Here is a 21,055-nt window from a genome sequence, read left to right on the forward strand (position 1 = left end):
GCTTCGTGTCGTCCGCGTTTTCACTTCTTCTTTTCTTCATTGGTCATATCTGTAAGAATGGTTAATGTTAAATCAAAATTTTTCGCACTTTATTACACAGTGGAATTAAAAAACTGAACAAATAATTTAGAAAGGAAAGAAGTAACTGATTTTCAATTAAAGATAACCTTAACAAAATGATTATATATAGAGAGTTTCGAAAAAAAAAGTAACAACGAGAAAACTTTGAATACTTTCCACAATTAAAAACCGACTTCAGTAGTTACTTAACGCCAACGTTTGACGCTCGACGATGCTGTTACTTGCCACGCAAGTCAAACAAACAAGCGCACCATTACTGATTGATGATAGAATAAAATGAATTTTCAAGCGATACTCATTTGTGTACTGTAGCGATAGAAATCGGTTTGAGTTGATTGGAAAATTTTCTGGAGGAAGAATTAATTCTAACCGAACGCTATTTAATTAGGAAAATTGAAACCTCAAGCACAGCGAATGACCTACATAAATGGAACTTATCGCATAATGTTTTCACTAAAATATAAGCACAATCGATGCGTATGCTGACAAACAAAGCTAATGTAACAAAAGATGTAATTTACGAAATGTCTCTGATGCTGTGAAATTTGAAAATATAAAGTGAAAAAAAGTTAATTAATTTTCAATCTTTCTAAAGATGAAGTCATACCTAATCTTAATATGAAAATTAAAAAAAACTGTTTTACACTGAAAAATATCTCACTCATATACTACATACTACAAACTTGAATAATTTCATTAAACTAAGGAATAACTTCACCCTTTCGAAGTATCCTTAGCCTTGCTTTACAGATCCACAAGAAATGGCATTTACCTCTTGCCTTCTCTTGTTCTGCTTCGTGCCGTCCGTGTTTTCACATTTTCTTTGCTCCATTCTTTAAACCTGTAATAATGATATTAAATCAAAACTATCCTCACTTTATCACAAAATAGATTTACAACAAATATAATAATTAAGTGCTGTCTAATTAAAAAATAATTCTTTACGTAATAAGTATACAAAGTTTAAAAAAATAACAAGCAGAAAAGTGGAATACTTGTCTGTAAATCTGAAGCGGCCTTCAGCAGCTACTTAACGCCCGTAATGAACTCAGAGAATGTTCAACGATGCTACCAATTGCCACGTAAATTAAACAAACAAACGCACCCTTACTGATGATAAGGTAGCGTTATAGCGATCCTTATTTGCATAATGCAGCGTTAGAAACCGGTTTTTAATGCGTCAGAACATTTGGCTGAAGCTTGCTTCTGGTCAATTGAAAGTACATGTTAGCTATTGCAAAGGTGGTTTTCGAAAGACTATATTTCAATAATAGATAAACAATGCGTACAGGGTGTATTTAATGAAACTTAATTGTACAGAAATTTGGCGATTATTAAGTCACGTATCATCTCATGTTGTGAATTCTTCATAGAAAATATATTGAGAAATTATGCTCATTGTCGATTGTCAATTGCACTGTTAAGTGATTATGACTTAAAAATTATAAAGCTGCTACTTACTGCTAAATTCGCCATTTTCTCATTGTTCATGTTCATGCTCTTTCGGTGTTGATTAAAAAATTATTTTTCAGAAATTATTCCAAAAAATAATAATGAATTAAAAGCAAAAATAGTGTTCGGCTTCAATGTTTGCCTTCAGTCAATTTTCCAATCAAAACGCTGAGCTACCATCCACGGACGACCTCAAACTGAAATGATTTCCATTATGTCAATAAAGCGAACGACCTCGCATGCAAATTTTTATTTTATTCATTCCTGCTGATAAATATGGCTACTGTATATTTTTCATTGCTCGGCCAATAGTTGATCAATTGTGAACTTCTAAAGTTGTCACTTTGCCCATCTCAATACATGGGTAAACGAGCCACTTGATTTGGGATATCTCGAGAACTATGCAACTAGGAACAACGGGAATAAGTTTGTTGTACTTCTCTATTCATTTCTGATCGACTGATGTTCATAAAGTCCATTTCTGGATTTCAAGGTTTTTTTTCGAAAATTGCAATTTCACGGGCTGTAGTTTTTTTGAAAAACTACGAAATAGCTTTTTTCGAAAATTTCTCTTTTTCTGCTTATTAGGCATTCACATTGATTATTGATAATTTTATGCAAAATTTGTTGTTGCGGTAATGTGTTCAGTAGTTGGGAAATGATGGGCCTCCAAATTTGGCACGTTGCTTATATGTATTGTTGTAAATGCTTCTTGCTTGCTCTAGATAATCTCGATGCAAATTTTTACTTGGTTGTTCTGCGTTCACTTATCTCCATTCAATTGGAATGATTGATGCTGAACGATGTGTGTTGTATGTGGCAATGCTATTTATACTTCAATGTGACTGATGAAAAACTGCACAACAAAAAAGCGTTTGGTGTTCGCTTATTGTTGGACTTTTTCTTTTAGTTATTAATTCAGCTACATTTGTTGGAAATGCTTTGAACATAATTGTGTTTAATGAAAAAAAGTGACGGCTACTTTTTTAAATATTTTGTTCATAGTTTCATAGTGCTATGTAAAGTACACGGACTTTAATGAAATGTTGTATCAGTGTTGGAATATCAACACTAGAATAGAATAGGAAATAACAATGAGAATTGTTATTATGCATTGGCGAGTTTGCATTAAACAAGTGTAGAAAGATTTTTGCTATTCGTTGATTTTTCTGTCTTGGTGTTTTCAGTTGTAGGGGATGTTTTAGGAACCTCGCGCTCAGATCCAGGTTGCAAGTGGCCGCAAGAAATGGAATAAACCGCAAAGCAAAGGCAAACTAATACAAGCAATAGTGCCGTTGCTAGTACTACGGTAGTAACGGTTCCTGTCACTGTACTTGAGGATGTGAAAGTGTGACCAAACAAGGCTTGCAAATAAACAATCACAGCTGCAAGAAAATGCTCTTTCATAACAAAGAAAAGTGTAAAACTATATAAACATGCAGTAGATTTGCACGAAGATGAACACCATCAATATACATACATACATACATACATACATACATACATACTCACCCAATATTAAAAGAGGAACGCTGATAAAAAATCCAGAATGGCTCAAAAATCGCAAGTAGACGGACTGACGGCGAAATTTGATAATGCTGCGTTTAAATTGTTTGATTTTGATATTTATCAAGTAAAATAAAAAATAAATAAAATAATTTTTACTTTGAATAGAGATCGTTGGCTTGGAATGAGTTAAATCGTTGAGCAGCTTTCAAGAGCAAATAGCATTCAAGAAAAGACGTGAACAAGGCACACAATGAACCGGACAATGAAATCAAGCATAAAGCCATCGCCAAATTGTTAATCACCTCTTCAGAAACAATTCCAAATGATTCCAATGTATAATAACTATTTTCAGTCGACTTTGAAAACTGCCTACCAGGCGGGGTTTCTTTGATAACCGAAGGAAATGCGCTGTTGGCAGAGGAATCATCTAAAAAAATTCACCATTTTGTAATTTTCCTGTAAACCTTGCCAACACATTATTTATACAAAGCAAACAAGCGAACGAACAGTGAAAATGAGTACAGAAGAAATGAATTTCAAGTTCAAAACACTTACTGTTAGCAATGTGAAAAAACAGTAACAACGACAAAATGGATACAACTGCCGATGGTAGGCCAAGAGTAAATAAAGAGGCCATTGTAGCGATGAAATTCCTACCAGTGCACGAATGCAGCAGCATGCTTTGCTGTCGATCCCAGTAGCGTACAGATTCTGAAGAAGATTTACCTGGTCGGGTTGAATTTGGACAAGCAAGAATAGTGGACGAGCTTTCAGGACGACGGATATCAGTTATTGGTTCCAGCTTAAATTTTCGTACCCTGGGCAGTAGTTCAACGTGAGGAAGCAATCGTCGACCGTCATCATCGTCCATCACTGCAGGCGACCAGCGATTGCTGTCACCTGCAGGTGATAATAAAATTGATGCTGGAGAACGTTTTACTGTTGTTGATGACGCTTCGAGAGAGTTGTTCAAATAAAACTGATCGTTCTGACACAACGATGACATCGTCGAATCGACCGCACCTCTACGCCAAGAAAAGCGAGAACTCGACCGAGTGGGCACGGTCCGCTTCAATGTTCCACCTCCAATGTACTGATGACGCAGCATGCTCTCCTTCTCTGGATCAATACCCATTATCCATACTGAATAATATAATGAACAAATAATCAAACAGTACATAAATAATACACAGATTCACTTCAAACAAGAATAAGAAACATCTTAAAGACCAAAATCTTATCCATTTGACATTATTAACAAAATTCTCAAAAGCCCAAACAACAAACTCTATATCCTAATTTAGCGCGCTATGTTTGTTGCATGGCTTTTATTGCTAAATAAAAGAAGTACAAATGGTAATAGCTTCTTTGTCTAAAGAAATCTTCAGGATGAAATATCTATTGTGAATCATTGCTGAGAATGTTAGAAAAACAGAGTATTAGACAATTTGACTGACATTCAGATATTCAGAATAGAATTTCTTTACAATAATTAGAAAAAGAAAACGATTTAAAAGAGAAAAATCCTACCGTTCTAGAGGCATATGAATAATTCTGTACAAACTGCATAGAGTTCCGCCATAAATAAGTAAATTTATACATATATATATAATAAAACTATGAACGCAAACAGAGAAGGAGAGAGAGAGAGAGAGAGTGGTGAAATTCCATCCAAAAGTAATTGAAATCTGATGCCAACTGAAACAGTGTAATTTTTACAGATTACTATTACTCAGTTTAGTAAAATATAATGAAAAAAAGTAATCATAATTTTCTACGTAAAATTGAAAAAAAACGATGATTACTGTTTAAAAAGCATTTTACCATCGTTTGAAATTTGTTCTTCCACGTGTAACGAAGCCATTTAGTTGCAAATATTGGAAAATGCTCAACGTTCACGGAAAACAAGAGAGAAGAAGCACTGATTGATTGACAAGGTGCGCTTCACAATGGAAAAAGAACAAACAAAGTTCAATAGTAAAATAAAATTCATCCCCATGTACATTGGGGTTAAATCTCAAAAACGATCTATAATTTTGTGAAGAATCGAGCTTTCCCTTGTTTTTTATTGCTTTGTTGGTTGCAGTAAAAACAAGGCAGCATGTAGTAAACAGTGAAACAAGCTAGTTCGAGAAAACTTGGATCGCGTTCACTGAGCGTGAAAAAAGTACGTATGACTCACTACTGACAATTTGTCATTTTAGACTGACACTGGAATTTCATGCCGAAACAAGATCACCATCGCTATGTGATATTTTGTTTCAAAACTGGATATGAAAAATATCAGTTATTAAAAATTATTGTAATAACACACACACACACACACACACACACATACATTCTCAACAACAACAGTACTAACTAATTCAGCAATTTAATCTCGATCGATTGAAATTCAAATGACTCGTCAGTTTACAAAAAATGAAATAAAATTTAAAAGCTAAAAAAAGATAATGCTTGTCAAAAAATATATGAAAAATATGAATTAGCATGTATTTTACAAGTGTGTTCAATGCAACTTTCTGTTTAGAAAAAAGAAAGCCTATTTTGATTTAGCTATTTATAAAATTTTAAACTGTTGCATTTTTCGTGAATGATACTTCACCAATCAGTGGCTGTAGATAAATGAAGATTGAAACTGACAAATACAAGTGAATATTTGGCAAAATCATACATACTTCAGCTCCACGTTCAATTTATCAATTTCTATCAATTCTCATAATTTTTTTTACAAACAACACGTTCTGCACCAAAAATTGCTGATAATTAGAGAACTTTTCGTGAACATTTCACAAAAATAAAGCCGCCCAATTGATAATATTAACAAATATTCGAAGAGCCAAAAAAAGAAAGAAAACGTTGATCAGAAATATAAATTTTGCAAAAGTTGATGAATCAAAATTAATTAAAAAGCAAAAAAACAGTATCACAGAAACAAAGAAATCATTGATTCAATAAAGCATTATCAATAAGAAGTAAATGGCTTACTCGAGCAATGAAAAGTCGCTAATAAACAGCACAACTGACTGCAGTATGCCACGGAGATCGACTGAGCGTTAGTTACACTGACCACTTTAAAGCCGCAGCACTTGCACAAATGCGATGCCTTTTTGCAGTTGCAAACTGAATGAATCACATTAAATTTAAATATAAAAACGAAATCAAAAAAAATTTCACTCGTAAAACGCGAAATCCAAAAAAGAAAAAAGAAGCAATCACAACAGAGTATGGTAGCAGTGGTTTAGTAGTTAGTGAATTAGTTCAGTCAGTCAGTTAGCAGAAATAGCTGTGTTTACGATTAGGACTGCTGAAAAAGGCAATCACTTCCGCCAGCTTAGGGGACATGGAAAGCATAAAATACCACAGTCGAGAACATAATCTGACCTCTGGTCGACTTGCTTGCTGTTGATTCGATACAATTCATCTTTTAACTTTCGACTTTACGTATGTCTGTTTGTCTGCTTCTATACCACTCCGTCATTGTCTGTATGCCTGTTTATTAACAGAGAAAGCGGCTGTTTCGGTCACGGTCAGGCCAAAGCTAAAAGCTTTTGTTGCAACTGCCGAGCGTCGTTCATGGTCGTCAGCAAAGCAATACACTGCTGCTTTATTCCTTATTGTTCCATTGTTGTGGTCGATTGAAATTGACAATTCCATCTTCATATGTAGCCTACCTCCACAACCTTGACCATTTGTCAAAAAGACAAGAAAGCAAGAGATATGAAATTGTTGTCATTGTACCAGCAGGGCAACATTTTTCGCCTGCTTCACGAACGTCATTCAAACAGGTATGTATCCGTTGTCTGACAAAAATAACCATCCCGTTCGTCTACTGCTTACTTATTTAGCTGGTAGCATGTTTCAATTGAAACTGAAAAATATGCTATTTTTGAAAAAAAAGCAATGGAAAAAGAAATGCATTTTCAAAAGTTGCCACTGATGAAATTTCCACTTTTACACCTATTGCACTTTTCTCACAGTCGCAAAAAATTGCATTTTCCATTGCAAAATTTTGGAAGACTTTTCAAAAAACAGGCAAAAAACGTGCATTCCATTCCACCACCATGCCAAGATGATATTTTGGAAAAATCCCTACTCACCGACCTTTCAACGCACAGAGTACACAGTTCGACTAGACCACTGGGCGTATCCACAACGCGGGCCGACCTTTCCAAAACTGGTCATTCGTTAATTCCACAGGAATGTTTACTGTCCAATCAATCAATTTATCAATCAGCTAAACGCAATGCTTTCACACTTTATAAGCAAATCAGTGAAACGTTTTCTTATTCTGTTATTCAGTTTGAAACGGATAATTTCCTAAATATGCAAAGAAAGCCAATGATCAGACATCATACTGGAAAACAATTCACATTGGAATAATAATAAATTTACATCATCAATTCAAATGCTTCTTCTTCAGTGCAGCTGACCCAAGTGAGTGAGTTACTTGCTGAACACGAATTTTCACCACGAAACAATTTAGAAGAAAAACACGCACCTACACAGTGTGTCTCACAGTGCTAAAATTGTTGCAAACAGCTGCCGACAAATATCATATGGACTTCTTAATAATAAAAAGTAAATTTGAATATTCACTTTTAATTTAATTATGAACAAATAAACAGAATCGAATTTTGAAAATTGAACAACAAACTGCCATCATTGTGACAGCAAGTGCAAATTAATAGGCTTCATGCGTTTCTGACATTACTGCATGGTACAAATATTGCGCCTCTGCTGACAATTTGGCATTTTCCAGCTGCTGGATCACTTTTTGGAAAACGTCAGAGTCTCCACTTTGGACAATACTCTTAACAAGCGCTTTCCAAATTGGTTCACCAACTATATGAGGAACACAATTTCGAGTAATAATCGCGGAAAGCAGTTCATCACTCCAGTTGTACTGCAACAATCATCAAACATGTTGATAAAAAAGATTACGTTTAGAGATAAAATTCAAAAATGTAAAATGCGTAAAACGTACTTCTACCGGTGCACTAGAAACAGCCTGCATAAAGTGTTCTTTAAAACCGTATTTCAACGCGTAAAACGCAACCTTTTGCAAATAGCCATTTTCCTTGAAATGGAAAAAGATACGTTCCCAAATCTGCAAGCAAATAAAATAAAATAATTGTTCCATTAAATGACAAGATATATGCTGTTCATGCAACATTTACCTTACTGTTCAACAGACCCTCGTCTGTCAGCTTAGCTATCAACTTGCCAACTTCATTCTCAGAGCCCCATTTGTCAATAACACGGCCAACAAATTCAAGTAACAACTCTTCATGATAAGTATCGCTAAAAATAAATGAAAAGGAACATCAACAACTTTCAATAATGATTCGTGAAGTATTTTCTCCATTTTCCCTTAGAAAGTCCCTATACCGATGAAGTAATAAGTAATATGCAAAAATAGTAAAAAAAAAGGATGCTGGAAAGTACGTGAAAATAAACTGAACAGTTTAAAATAAAATTCTGCTCTGTTGCATCTGAAATTAAAACATTTATAAAGCATTCAGTTGACAATGATTACATTACTCAGCGATGATAATCTGCTTAGATTTTAATACAAACATCATCAGATGGTGAAAAGAAATTTACTCTGTGTCTTGCTGATGATGAACATTTCATTCAAGTAGTAAAAACTTCAACAAAAAAAATTCCTGAAATAAAAATCTGCTCACCGCATCGCTAAATGGAACTGCAATCGAAAACTACTGAAAATGTCGATAAAGCAGTCTGCCTGTGAAATTGTATCCACTTTCGTTAGAAGTTGAGCAAGAAACTTATCCCGTTCTTCTTTGTCAGTCATACAGATCCGTTCGAACTGGAATACAATAATTAATACATAAATGTATACAAGCTGAAAAAGCATTCTTGTTAAAACTGAGGAATATCATGGAAATTTTTATACGATGTTATAATTCAATTTTCACAAATTCAAAAATAATGCTCTCATTTCTACTTTGCATCATCCAAACTGATTCGATCCATTATAAGATCTGACAATTATAAGAATACAGTTTACAAATACTCACCGTCACATCCTTCCAGCAATTTTCTACGATCAATTTCAAGTATTCATACTGCTCTTTGTCCAGCTTCCGTTTCTCGAGTACATCTATTCCGCGACGCTGCAAATCATCCGCATAATGTTCATCATCTTCCACACCATCATCAAAACATTCATCTTCATCGTCGTTTTCAAATTTCAATTCATCATCCCAACTAGCTGATTCTTCCAACAACGCCGCAACATTGGACAGGTCAGAATCGTGAAATTTCTTATAATAACGTTCGATTAGTTTAATATCACGCAATTGGTTTCTTCCACTGCTAGCTTTGCGACACTTTCTGAATATCCTTTCAGCATTATTCAACCTAAACAATTCGCATGCATCTACAGGGCTAAAAGAACAACGACGTAAAATTGCAAAATGAAAAACCGTTGATGTTCGTTTTCAAGAACATTCAAAGCACTTTTGCAAATAATGCTGCTCCTGCACTGTTCATACAATAGCGACAAGTGGAAGATTTTCATATGCACAGCATCGGTAAACCAACTTGAAACCATGTCCACAAACTATAAATAAAATTAAACATCGCTCGAAGCGAACAACAACAACTACTACTATGAACTTACACTTTCCTTGTTCGAAGCGAGCAGCAACATAATTTCATACAAAGCTTCAAAATCAGAATCAGAAATGACCGAAAATTCATTGACATGCTCGTAAAAGAACAAATATTCTTCTACAGGGAATTCACTTTCACTATAAAATGAAAAAATCTGAATTCTATTGCATATCTGAAACATCCATATTAAGCATGGGAACAAACAATAAGATAAACAATGAAAGAATAGTGCAAACAAAAAATTGCAGCCACACATTATTAATCTCACGACTGTGAAAAAAAATATCATAAAGAACACAATGAATAAATATACTTTGGTGTGTGGAGGAAAGCTGCACGCAAATGTTCACAAAAATCCTTTGCAACGAATGACGTTGTTTGCTGAAAAAAGAGCAAAAGCTGAAAATTTTAGCAGAGTGGAAATTATTCTGAAATACTGATTTCTTTACTAGATCTCTTCGGCAAATGGGTGAAAATAAAACCGACGCGGCGAACGTTGCAATGCCTTCCGGAGAAAGCTTGCAAATAGCATTTTTCGACATCTGAAGCGCTTGAACTGCTTCAACCTTAAAAATTGAAACAGAATTTCATTTTCCTTTCCTTCAACTATCTGCTTCACACGCAATCTGCATCAACAATTGCAATATTTTGCAACTTTTATGAATTGATGATAAACACATTTACTATGAAAAAAGAATACCCCCCCCCTGTTGATCTTTGGTCAAACTGAAATGCTTGCTATTCATCAAAATTATTTACGTTTTTACGAATCGAAGGTTATCTGTCTGTATTAAAAACAAAAAGCATACAAATTTTAAAATCCGATGATCATATTTAAAATATTAAAAATTTTTCAATCAGAATAAGGCAATCAAACAATTTTACCCTCTTTCCGTGTTCAAGGAAACATTTCGTAGCCCAAGTGACCGACAAGTCACTGTCTGAAATTTCCTGAAATAAACAGAGAAATTTTTTCAAAATAAAATTATCATTATCATCCAAAGTAGAATAATTACGATAATTACAAAAAATACTTTGCAATTCTTTGCTGGACATTTAAAGCAAATAAACAGCAAAGTAGCAATTAAATGAAATGAAATAAAAATTTTATACCTACGCACAAACAAATTTCAGATAAATATATATTCGAAAAAAAATATAAATAGTATTATAAATAAAAGTGACTTTTTACTTTTTCCGGAAATGTATGCAAGATTTTCGTAATCTCCACAATATTTTTCTCAGTCAAGCAAGGCAATAAACATGCCAACAAATTACCCGGCTTAGCTGACATCAACAGCTTATAATCAATACCTAAAATATAAAAAATAAGAAATATACTGCGCAGTTTTGTCTTTCTTTCAACAGCTTATTTACAAAAGTCATGATCTTTTAATTTTTTCAATACGGAGCGATGTTTAGCCGCCACATGCAATGCTTTTGTCGTCGGCTTTAAAATAGCGTTGGCAATCGAATTTGCTTTCTTCAATATCCCAAAATACAACATGAGAGTATTGTAATCAGTGCCATCAATAAGCGGCAAAACATTAACCCTCATGCGATACGAAAACAACTGCAGATGAGAGACCAATGATATATACGGAGTCCATTTTTCAATACTGTTGTTCAATTCTTGAGAGTTCAACCTACATGATCGACATACTGAATAAATCAGTCAATAATAGAAAAAAAAATCCTCTACTTTACCTACAACCAACAAAAAGAAATTCTAAATGCGCCATACTGATCTCCCACTGAGAAATGTTACATTTTTTACCCAATTCTACAGCGAAATCGTAAAATTTCGATCTGAAAATTAAAAATAAAATATTAATTTTTCATCCTAATTTCTAACAGCACTACAACAAGCTAAAAAGAACTGACGATAAAATGAAATTGCCTGAACACTACTTTCACAAAGCACTACTCACAAGCGGATAATAAAATTCACTTACGCTGCCCAGCCTAGTACAATTTTACGACGATATTCTTCATCTTTGAAAAATTCCATTACATCCACCTCTAAAAAAATGAAACTTCAGTTTCAACCATAGCATATAATATAATAAAGTTGAAACAAAATATTACAGAATATTAGACTAAAGAATACTATTTTTGTACATATCGTCAGCACAGCACACAACTTTTCAACGGTAATATAAATTACAGATCAAAAAACATCAAACTGGCTTACCTTCAGACTGCTGCTCAGGATTTGTCAAGCCTAAGCTAAGCTGATTCAACCAACGTTTAACATCTTCAAAAAATGGCGACTCCTCACGAATAAGTCGAGGCAAAAGCAGCTGAACAACTTCCAGTGGAGACATATTTGTCAGTTTTTCCATCGGAAGTTGACAATGCATTCCAAATTTGAAACAATAATAGTACAGCATGAAATCGATCATCGGTTTATCGGGAGAAAAATTTTCAATACACTGTTCGACAATATCCTTTTGGTCAAGAGACAACAGAATATAGATCGCCTCCTGCAAGTCATTTTGGAAAATAAATACCAAAGTAGGTACAAAGTTCGGATGATCATAATCCAGTTGACCATTGTCTTTTTTGGGCAATGTAAAATTGTACAAGTGCTCTGACGATCCACCGTAGAATCTGTTCACTGACCACGTGAACGGCAATGGTGGTGAATCTTTTTTTGCAGAAACACTCTCATGTTCCTCGAGTAAATCTGCAACCTGCTGGCCCATATCCATTAGTTCATCCAGACAATTCTCATTACAATGTTTACAAGTGAAATGGAAAATGCGCATAAGTGATTGCAGAATAATTCTGTTAAGCTTGAAATCTTTGCTTTCTGATTTCAGCAAATCACGCAAGAGCTTGTAGGCAATTTCCCAACCGTCGGGAGAGTCCAGATCTGCAATTTTACCACAATAGGACAAACAAATCGGATAATCTTGTACAGTATGCGCTTGAACCGCGCAGCTGATGAGCAATGTGTCACTTAAATTGTCAATCAAACGGTTTGCAAAAACACTTTTAAGCAATACAAATAGTTTAGATAAATCTTTGTAAGCTGTCGAAGAAAGCTGAAATATTTCGTTGATGAAGTCGGTAACAGAGCCGTTGTTACTGCGAAAGAATTGGAGCCGTTGGGGTCGCAATTGCGCATCAATGCCATTGAGCAAATGCAAAATATCGATGGCTTTCTTCAGGTACAACAACTCATCGGATGGATTGTCGCAAACTATATCAAAGCATAAGAGTGCGCATTTCAATGGTTGAAAGGTTGAGTAGTTGAACAAATTCACGTAAAACTGCATTGCAGAAAGCACCAGTTCATACGCGTCACTGTAATCCAACTTTTTCACATGCCTATTAAAAAAACAATGACATAACTTAATAAATTTACAACTGGATAATCGCAACATGAATAAAGCGATAATGTAAAAACGTTTTTCCATTCATTTATACTACACGATACAGCATGATACAAGTAAGCTTTTATGAAATGTATACATCAGGCAAACTAAGGTGCAATATGATTAAGATTGATTATACAAAATTATTCCCCTATATCAGTCAGATAAAACAAAAGAAGAAAAAAAAAGAATTACCCACAAAGATGCAAATCACTGCTCTTCTGCACTTCATGGCTAGAAGTTGGAGGCGTTTGGGAACAAGAGTTATGCTGCTGCTCATGAGCCAGTACAGATTGTGTCGCAAAAAATGATGGAACTATTTTGATTAATTTTTCACTCTTCGAATTCAGTAAACAAGAGACGAACAATTTTACAGTGAAATGGGATGTCACACAAAAATTCGCATCTTCAATTAGGTCGATAAAAAAGTCCAATATTTTCACACAGTCTTCATAATTTGCCTGCTTCTTCAGCAATTCGTGCTGCACGGCTTTGGGTATCCAATCGCGAAGCAGCCCTTCGGCCGTGGTCCTGTCCAGTTGGGCTTTTTTGACAGCAGTGTAATTCACTTCAATGCCAAACTCAGCCAGAGCTTTGAAACACAACACGCTTTTTCGAATCGGGTTCAACTTTTCACAGTGACCAGAATCTTTCTCAAATGCTTGACCAACAGTTCGCATTATAGAATCTGCTGCATTGTGATCAAAAATGTCGCCACTTTTCAAAAATGCTTTGTCCAACAAAGTGGCAACGGAGACCACATTGTCCGGTAAAAGCAAATGCAAATTATGCCCCGCAATTCGAAACAGATCGTCCAAAAAATCCAACGACTTCTCAGCGCAGAGTAGTATCAACGTTTGCAAATATTCTTCGCTGCTTATTTTCAATTCCACAGCACGGCATTTACAAAACGGCATTAAAACCTCTTCAACCAAATCAACTGTACATGTATCCTTTTCACTCTGCGTTAAAAAAATATAATATATTGAAATTATCAAATTTACAAAAACACATCCCACCTTTCATATACATTGAAAAATTGTGCACTTTTAAATAAGTATTACAAATTCAATTTCTTACCAATTTCAAGATTTTTTCAACTAATTCTACTACTGGAACTTTGCTTAAAGTTTCAAATGAAAAACGATGTTCGGTAAACAATTCATAATTTAACCAACCAAACATACGAAAATCTGCTCTGAGAGAACTGAGCTCCTGAAAAAAAATCATAATCATCATTGAAATAAACTTACAATTTTAATAGCATATCTCAACAAACAAAACAATAAAACTTCAACTGCCGATCAATAATCTCTATGTTCGAATTACAAAAATTCCATATTTAAGTGAACGTGAACATTTCTTACCATAAATCCACCATTCTCAACAGCGAAAGTTAAAATATTTTCAGCTAATTCTGGTAAATGAGTTTGCATTTCAATTTCTTTACTTCGCCATTCGTACCAATTCACCAATATGCTACGGTCAGGCAATTCACTATCCAGGCTGCAAAAAACCTCGCACAGAAAAAAAGTCAAACCGTATCACAGATTCAGTTGTAGTAAATCTTATAAAATGTTCATGCATTTTTTTATCAAAGCTTTTTGCTTCATATTAAAAAGGCACTTCAAATCTAATTTTATCATCTAATTCCTGACTTTCACAACAACAACAACAACAAAAATCATACCAAAAGTGTAACGATTCTTTAAATTTGGAAGTAAAATATTCCAACGATTCCGTATCAACACAGTCTGCAAAAAGTACATCGTCGGAAAATTTCAAATTTTCAATTTTTTCTACTGGCAGAACTCTAGGTTGCATCACTGGCCGCGTGTGGCAATGGTCGGAAGTGCTGAAATGCAATCCAATTAACCAAATATGCTGTCACGTAAAATTAGTAGTAAAAAATTAAAAAAAAAACAATCCTCACGGCAAAAAGTGCTTGATCACGTTTATATCTTCTCCTTCAGGGATACTGCTAGCGATCAGCAGCCTTAAGTGGAAAAATCATCAATTTATAAAGTGTCGAAAAGTAAACAATTCTGTAAACAAATTGCACAAAAATTAATGATCAATTTATTAATTTTATCTCACAATTAAAAGTAGCAGAACATAAGAATTAACAATTGCTACTGCTAATAATTACAGATATTCTACTAACCAGTATCTGTAGATATAGTTTGTATGTCGGAGAAACAAAATCCTCAATCCACTATAGAACGTATGCTAAAATAATAAACGCATATATTCATTTTAAAGTGAAAAAAAAACAAATAAAGCAAGCAACAAGACACAAACCCTGACAAAGCGCACAGCAAGCCATATTGGGTCTTTGTCACGCCACAGCAGCATTGTTTCTTTGAATTGTAAAAAGCTTCTCCAAAAAAAATCATGAACACCTGATTCATTCGATTCCTGAACATAAAAAAAATATACCATTTCTAGATAATTTGAAACAGAATCTATTTACCAGGAGTATTTGCAAAATATACCAGTAACGAACAATCTTGTGCAACAGATCAACAATAATGACTTCTTCAAATTCTCTAAAATACAAAAAAGTCAGCATTAACAACAATTTAAAAAATTACAAAAAATAAAACAAGGAAAAAATATTCATTTCCAAACTGTTCAATCCATTTCCACAATAGTTATTCAAAAATATTTCATATGTCACGTCACATTTTTTCTCTTCTTCTTTTAAACATTATTATAATCGTAGAAATGACTACTGCTCATGGCATCTTTTCAAATAATAACTGTAGAACAATTTAAAATATTTACCCCGAATCCAAAAGCCGGGCGCCAACGTTCATTCCATGAATTAATAAATGACAATAATCTTTAGCAGCATTTGGAACCTGCTCCGTGCACTGCTTTAAACACCAAAGCTCATCTCCAATAGGAGCCTGAAAATAATTACATTTTAAAATAATCATTGAGAAGAAACCATTAAAATAATAATTTCCATGCAACAAACAAAAGGTTTCACAGCACTGATTATCAAAAGGAAAGGTTACTTTAAATAAAACACTGTATTACAGTACAATACAGTACAGTATAGTACAGTACATGTCATTTTAACAAACGCGGAAAGTTGATACAAAAATAATTATATAAAGCTATTAAAAAATAAAAATTGTCTTGCATTATTGTCAACTACATGCAAGCGACTGTAAACACTCATTTAAATAATTCAGGTAAAAATGTTTTACCAAAAAATGTTCAATCGCATTCCTATTGAAACGGCTCTCTTGCCAGAACTGCTTGTAAAAACTTTCCAACGGCTGCTTTGCATGGTCAGCAACTGCTTCAGCGCCCAAAACATCGCCCTCCATTAACTAAACGTAAAACAAATTTCCGAATAAATTTTGAAATTAATTTTTACTGTTTTCTTTTAAATCTTTTATAAATGAAAAATTCATTTCCGTGCGCAACAAACATTTTTCACCTTGGAATATACCAAGTTCGATGGGCTGATGGTCATTATTTTCCACAAAATAGTTTCAATTACAACAGTTGAAGGGTACTTTATTTCATTGTACACCTCTCCAATAAATGAATATATCAACCATTTCAAGCAATGCAGTGAAAAGTTAAACGTTGATTTCAACGAAGTCATAACAAAAGAGGCGTCGTTTGCATTGTCAGATCTCGCAACCTGAAAATAAACCCACATGCATGGAGGCGTGTAATATTTCAATTTTGAAGTATGAATATACAAATGAGAAAATTTGAAAGTAATTTACCAGAATTCAAATACAAAAACAACTGAAACTTACTTCGAGAAAACAAACAGATTCAGACTGAGAAGCAACTTTGTAACAGTCATAACCAAATCGGTATAAAATTCTTTTCCAAACGGGATCGCTGAAATTACAGGAATGCTTTTGTACAACTAAACTACCATCGCTGAACAAAATGAGAATGTCCTGCAAAAATTGAAAACTTGTAGAAAAGCAATAAGAACCAAAAAAAGAGAAAAAAACACTATTGCCTGGCTATTTATCCAAGCAACTGAGACAGGACGGAAAATGTTGGCAGCCTGTGCTTCAGGTGTTAACATCTAAATCAACAATAAATAAAAGCTTTTTTTAACCTCTTATATAAATGTGTTGACGAACGCAAAAATTAAAATTACATTAAACAACATATACATACCGTTTCAGCTAAAAACACGTTAATCACCTTAAGTGAAAACGTGTGACATACGATTATGTCATTGAATGATGTGAGACAAACGAGAAGAGGTTTCTTCTCACAAAAAGAAACATCCACTATAAACCCCTAAAATTTAATAAAATTAAATCAGCTTTTCTTTAATCAAAATATAAAATCTAACTTTTTTTCTCCACTTATTGGACGCTGAACTTGACTGTGCCGAAGCTTCCTAAAACATAAACAAAATCACCATAAAACTGAGCATACACTATATGCAACAACATATGATAAAAACAACATACGATGCAGACTGTATCTCTGCTTCAACAAATAGCTAATTTACTTTTCAGAAATACTTTGAACATTTTCATCTCAAAACAAAAATGAAGAAATCCCCTTAAATATACCTCATCATCATCATCAGTATTATCATTATTATTCTCTTGTACTTCAAAAGGCACCAAATAGGGTTCACTGTCGACTTCTCTCCAAATGTGCAAACCGACTCCCACGCCGCTGAGTACACCGTCGCGATTAAATGCTGATCCTGTGATGAACGCTGGACAGTCCATGTCCTGAATCATCGACATGAAAGTAAAAGGCGACATAGCAGATGCTGACAGATCAGTGCAAAACATTCGCTCATAGCCGTTTTGGCGCCTACAAAAAATTAATAAAATCATCTCGACGAATATCAAGGCCTAAACATCTCAGCCAATACCCGATACGGTAGCAGCGCAAGAGACCTTTGTATTGCAGAACATACAAAACATCGCTCCTAAAATTAATACGCACTTGCAGCACCCTCAAACTATATTCACACTCAGTCGCGCATAAAACTCTGTTCACAGTTTACCAAAAATAAATCAACTTACCAATTTGCTTCATTATACACCTTCCTGCATACCACAGAAGAAATAGCATCCTTGGGATTGAAATGCCGAACATCATATTCTTCCTAAAATATAGTACAAAAATAAGAAGAAGCTATTGCCTAATTAAGTTAATAAGTTTGAAAAAATAATTTACAATTTGGATGGAAAAACAATGATACGCAGCGGTATTAAAGACATCAATTTCTGGTGAACTGCGAATCATCAAAAGCAGGTCATCCCATGAGTTCCATGATAATTTACCCCATTTTGGAAAATTATCTTTAAAAGCTAAATACAAATTGAATAAATAAATTTGGTAAACATAAATTTCTTAGGAGTTTACCTATACAGCGACAAGACTTTTCTTTATTGATGATATTCCTGAAAATAGTAAAACTGTAATAACCGTACGGCAAAAATCAGAGAAAACATACCGAATCTCCAATCTCCCGGCAAAAAGCATTGCAATATACGATTCATCGCTAAAAATATTTCATTATTAAAGCACAATCACTGAACAATTAACAAATTCAATTCACTTTATTCAAAAACTTCTAGGTGGTAAAATTAATAAACAAAAATACGCACCTCGTAACAGCAACTTTACAGTCGCAATTTTTGCTAATCTGCCATTCTAAATCTCGGTAAATACTTTCCACAGAACAAAATTTTCTCAACAAGCCTGAAACATAAAATGCATCCACCATGAATCAACACTCAAAAAACGATAATCGACCAGAAATAAAAGAATACAACAAATACATAATTTCTAAAAGAAGTAAAACACAATAAATGCATTTTTTCTTCTCCCAAAATCACACAATAAAAAATGATGATTAGAAATCTGAATATAAGATAACAATTAAAATCTCCATTACCTGCTAAATAAGATCTTTCCTTCTCATTATCAACATCCGCATCTGCCAACGTGCGTGCACTTAATACTGATAAGGCAAAAAATTCGGCATATATATGCTGACTTTCCTCATCATCCGATGAATGTCCACATTCCTCACTGTACGAAACATTCGCTGACGGAAACTTCATTTTCAATTCACTCAATCAGAACTGAGCGTTCTTTTCAAGTCAAACAACTACGTTAAAGAATAATGTCAACTGTATATGGAATTCATTCTGAAAATAAGACTACAAATTCACCCTAAAGAATAACAAATTACAGTAACCAAATAAAAACCTGAACATCCCTTACTTACGAAAGTTGGAAACAAAAATACTACCTAAACAATAATCTTACACTAGTTGATTACAACTATTCAAATTGTCATAAAATTATAAAACATATAATTAATTCGGCAATTAATATGAACAGACCAAATTTATGCCAGCCGTAAGTAACTGAATGTAGAATTCGCTGAGCTCAAATAATAATCTTATAATAGTCAAATGTAACATTACAAAACATTTACAATAAATAAACATAACAAACTTATAAAAAACGAAGAAATCACTTTACATACAACATATGAAAACTCAAGTAACTCTTACTACGCATTTATGTAAAGAATATGATTTACTTTTTAGCTGTTAATATTTCTCAAATAACATCTACAGTAAAAAATGCAATAAGAAAATTACAGCATTCAAAAAACAATCCCATCGTTTGACAGAATCATCGAAATAACCATACCGAAACATGCGGTTTAAGACAAGATTTTTAATTTAAGCATTACTCTTTAAAATCCTATTTCACAGTAACTTCCAACCTACACAGAAAGATCACACTTAAAAAACAATACCGTACAAAAGACTAAATGATCTTAGATTTACATTCGTACCCTAACTTCTTCCATCAGTATTTTACTGATGCATAAAAACATTTACATCTATGCATTTCAAAACATTAATATTTTAATTAGTAAAAAATTAATGTAAATATCTAACTATGAGATTCTTACCCAATCAAACACGTGAAAAAAATTCAAGTGATGAAAAGGATGGGCAAAACTGAAATCATTTCAACTGCAGTAGTAAACTTAAATAAATTTATAGATACTGATAAATAATGAACTTATCACAGATGAAAAACAACACAGCTATCAAATGAAACAACAAATATTACTCACACACAGCAACTTGATGAACTACAAGTATCAATTTAAACTGGAACCAGTTGTTGAATAAAATAGTTTACTCGGAAGTGTAATTAATGCTTTTTTTCATAAAGTTCAACATCACGTAAATTTTTAAAATATTAGTTATTGGTTGAATTTCAATAATCGACCCACATTTGATACAGTAAAGTACAGTAAAATAGAAAAGTAAGCGTCATTCTTAACTGGCTGTTTTAAAAAGCCACTGCGCAATGTGCCTGCCTACCCAGCCATTTATATTAAACATAAAGACATGAAAAACAGACAATGAAAGAGAGAAAAAACAATTGTTTTTGTGACTGAAAAGTGTGCCTGCATTTTTATTTTACTTTACGATACTGATTTGGTTTTTAATGACGAAATAAGCATTGACATGCATGTTCCAAAATTAGTTTTGAATAAATATAATGATTAAATCGATGAATTTTTCCTTAGAACAATGCAAATAATTTATTTACATTTTCATGATAGCTATTGCTCAAATGCATAATTTAAGAAAGAATTTTAGACAATGATACTTTTCCACGTCAGCCTTATCAGCCATTTCCAATATAATCATTTATTAAGCTGATACAGCCTATTTAGCGTAAACAAGGTCTGAAAGCTAAGAATTACACAATAACGTTAACGCCGCCTACTGAAAAATTGCAAACCTGATTTTCATCAACCGAAGAACTGTCATATGTGACGTCATCAATGGAAAATACTGTAGAAAATGGAAATTTTTGAATAAATCACACTTAACAGAAATAAGATTCAATAATTAATGTATTTACTCATTAGTTTATTTATAAGAGTAATACTTTATTTTTGAAATATTTATGGTAAGCAACTATGA

General features: G+C 33.5%; 5 protein-coding genes across 5 annotated transcripts; 1 reads left to right on the forward strand and 4 right to left on the reverse strand.

Annotated features, from left to right (window-relative positions):
• Nucleotides 1-853: 853 nt before the first annotated feature.
• On the reverse strand, nucleotides 854-913 carry Tsp_09454a (conserved hypothetical protein; the record flags this gene model as incomplete). The annotated part of the gene is made up of 1 exon (XM_003371155.1): nucleotides 854-913. A coding segment is annotated over exon 1 (60 nt), but the record flags the coding sequence as incomplete, so codon positions are not given.
• A 1,748-nt stretch (nucleotides 914-2,661) lies between these two features.
• Tsp_09453 (hypothetical protein) lies at nucleotides 2,662-4,906 on the reverse strand. Its single transcript, XM_003371156.1, is given in 5 exon segments — nucleotides 2,662-2,918; nucleotides 3,299-3,469; nucleotides 3,598-3,753; nucleotides 3,769-4,185; nucleotides 4,867-4,906. The coding sequence occupies 5 exon segments, from the start codon at nucleotides 4,904-4,906 to the stop codon at nucleotides 2,662-2,664; spliced, it is 1,041 nt and encodes a 346-aa protein (XP_003371204.1).
• Nucleotides 4,907-6,957: 2,051 nt separating this feature from the next.
• On the forward strand, nucleotides 6,958-7,425 carry Tsp_09452 (conserved hypothetical protein). Its single transcript, XM_003371157.1, has one exon. It carries the CDS (start codon nucleotides 6,958-6,960, stop codon nucleotides 7,423-7,425), a length of 468 nt encoding a protein of 155 aa, XP_003371205.1.
• Nucleotides 7,426-7,726: 301 nt separating this feature from the next.
• Nucleotides 7,727-14,654, reverse strand: Tsp_09451 (conserved hypothetical protein). The gene is made up of 20 exons (XM_003371158.1): nucleotides 14,608-14,654; nucleotides 14,435-14,573; nucleotides 14,148-14,282; nucleotides 13,263-14,029; nucleotides 12,198-13,020; nucleotides 11,879-12,170; nucleotides 11,640-11,706; nucleotides 11,429-11,493; nucleotides 11,093-11,346; nucleotides 10,877-10,984; nucleotides 10,570-10,635; nucleotides 10,134-10,250; nucleotides 9,998-10,065; nucleotides 9,692-9,821; nucleotides 9,495-9,631; nucleotides 9,087-9,456; nucleotides 8,733-8,875; nucleotides 8,223-8,346; nucleotides 8,030-8,152; nucleotides 7,727-7,948 (listed from the first exon to the last, which is right to left on the reverse strand). Exons 1-20 carry the CDS (start codon nucleotides 14,652-14,654, stop codon nucleotides 7,727-7,729), a joined length of 4,197 nt encoding a protein of 1,398 aa, XP_003371206.1.
• A 558-nt stretch (nucleotides 14,655-15,212) lies between these two features.
• On the reverse strand, nucleotides 15,213-20,997 carry Tsp_09450 (conserved hypothetical protein). Its single transcript, XM_003371159.1, has 20 exons — nucleotides 20,994-20,997; nucleotides 20,871-20,923; nucleotides 19,439-19,483; nucleotides 18,985-19,147; nucleotides 18,695-18,788; nucleotides 18,541-18,588; nucleotides 18,450-18,487; nucleotides 18,261-18,394; nucleotides 18,139-18,189; nucleotides 17,939-18,009; nucleotides 17,639-17,891; nucleotides 17,413-17,460; nucleotides 17,232-17,357; nucleotides 17,062-17,136; nucleotides 16,853-17,002; nucleotides 16,286-16,411; nucleotides 15,855-15,979; nucleotides 15,541-15,616; nucleotides 15,369-15,485; nucleotides 15,213-15,296 (listed from the first exon to the last, which is right to left on the reverse strand). Exons 1-20 carry the CDS (start codon nucleotides 20,995-20,997, stop codon nucleotides 15,213-15,215), a joined length of 1,881 nt encoding a protein of 626 aa, XP_003371207.1.
• Nucleotides 20,998-21,055: the final 58 nt, after the last annotated feature.

Source organism: Trichinella spiralis, assembly GCF_000181795.1.
Source record: "Trichinella spiralis strain ISS 195 chromosome Unknown Scfld9, whole genome shotgun sequence".
NCBI classification, from domain to species: domain Eukaryota; kingdom Metazoa; phylum Nematoda; class Enoplea; order Trichinellida; family Trichinellidae; genus Trichinella; species Trichinella spiralis.

What these genes read in the sequence shown, in the direction of transcription:
- Tsp_09451 (XM_003371158.1), bottom strand. Translation starts at nt 14,654, where the DNA reads ATGCATGAACATTTTATAAGATTTACTACAACTGAATCTGTGATACG. An exon ending in TTGAAAAAATCTTGAAATTG is followed by an intron (nt 14,030 to 14,147) that starts GTAAGAAATTGA and finishes TTTTTAACGCAG; the next exon opens with AGTGAAAAGGATACATGTAC. An exon ending in GCTTTCCTCCACACACCAAA is followed by an intron (nt 9,822 to 9,997) that starts GTATATTTATTC and finishes TTCATTTTATAG; the next exon opens with TGAAAGTGAATTCCCTGTAG.
- Tsp_09452 (XM_003371157.1), top strand. Translation starts at nt 6,958, where the DNA reads ATGCATTTTCAAAAGTTGCCACTGATGAAATTTCCACTTTTACACCTA.
- Tsp_09450 (XM_003371159.1), bottom strand. An exon ending in ATACTGATGATGATGATGAG is followed by an intron (nt 17,461 to 17,638) that starts GTATATTTAAGG and finishes TTTATGTTTTAG; the next exon opens with GAAGCTTCGGCACAGTCAAG. An exon ending in CCAATAAGTGGAGAAAAAAA is followed by an intron (nt 17,358 to 17,412) that starts GTTAGATTTTAT and finishes ATTAAATTTTAG; the next exon opens with GGGTTTATAGTGGATGTTTC.
- Tsp_09453 (XM_003371156.1), bottom strand. Translation starts at nt 4,906, where the DNA reads ATGGCTTCGTTACACGTGGAAGAACAAATTTCAAACGATG. An exon ending in AGAACAAATTTCAAACGATG is followed by an intron (nt 4,186 to 4,866) that starts GTAAAATGCTTT and finishes TATATTATTCAG; the next exon opens with TATGGATAATGGGTATTGAT. An exon ending in ATGCTTGATTTCATTGTCCG is followed by an intron (nt 2,919 to 3,298) that starts GTTCATTGTGTG and finishes ATTTTCTTGCAG; the next exon opens with CTGTGATTGTTTATTTGCAA.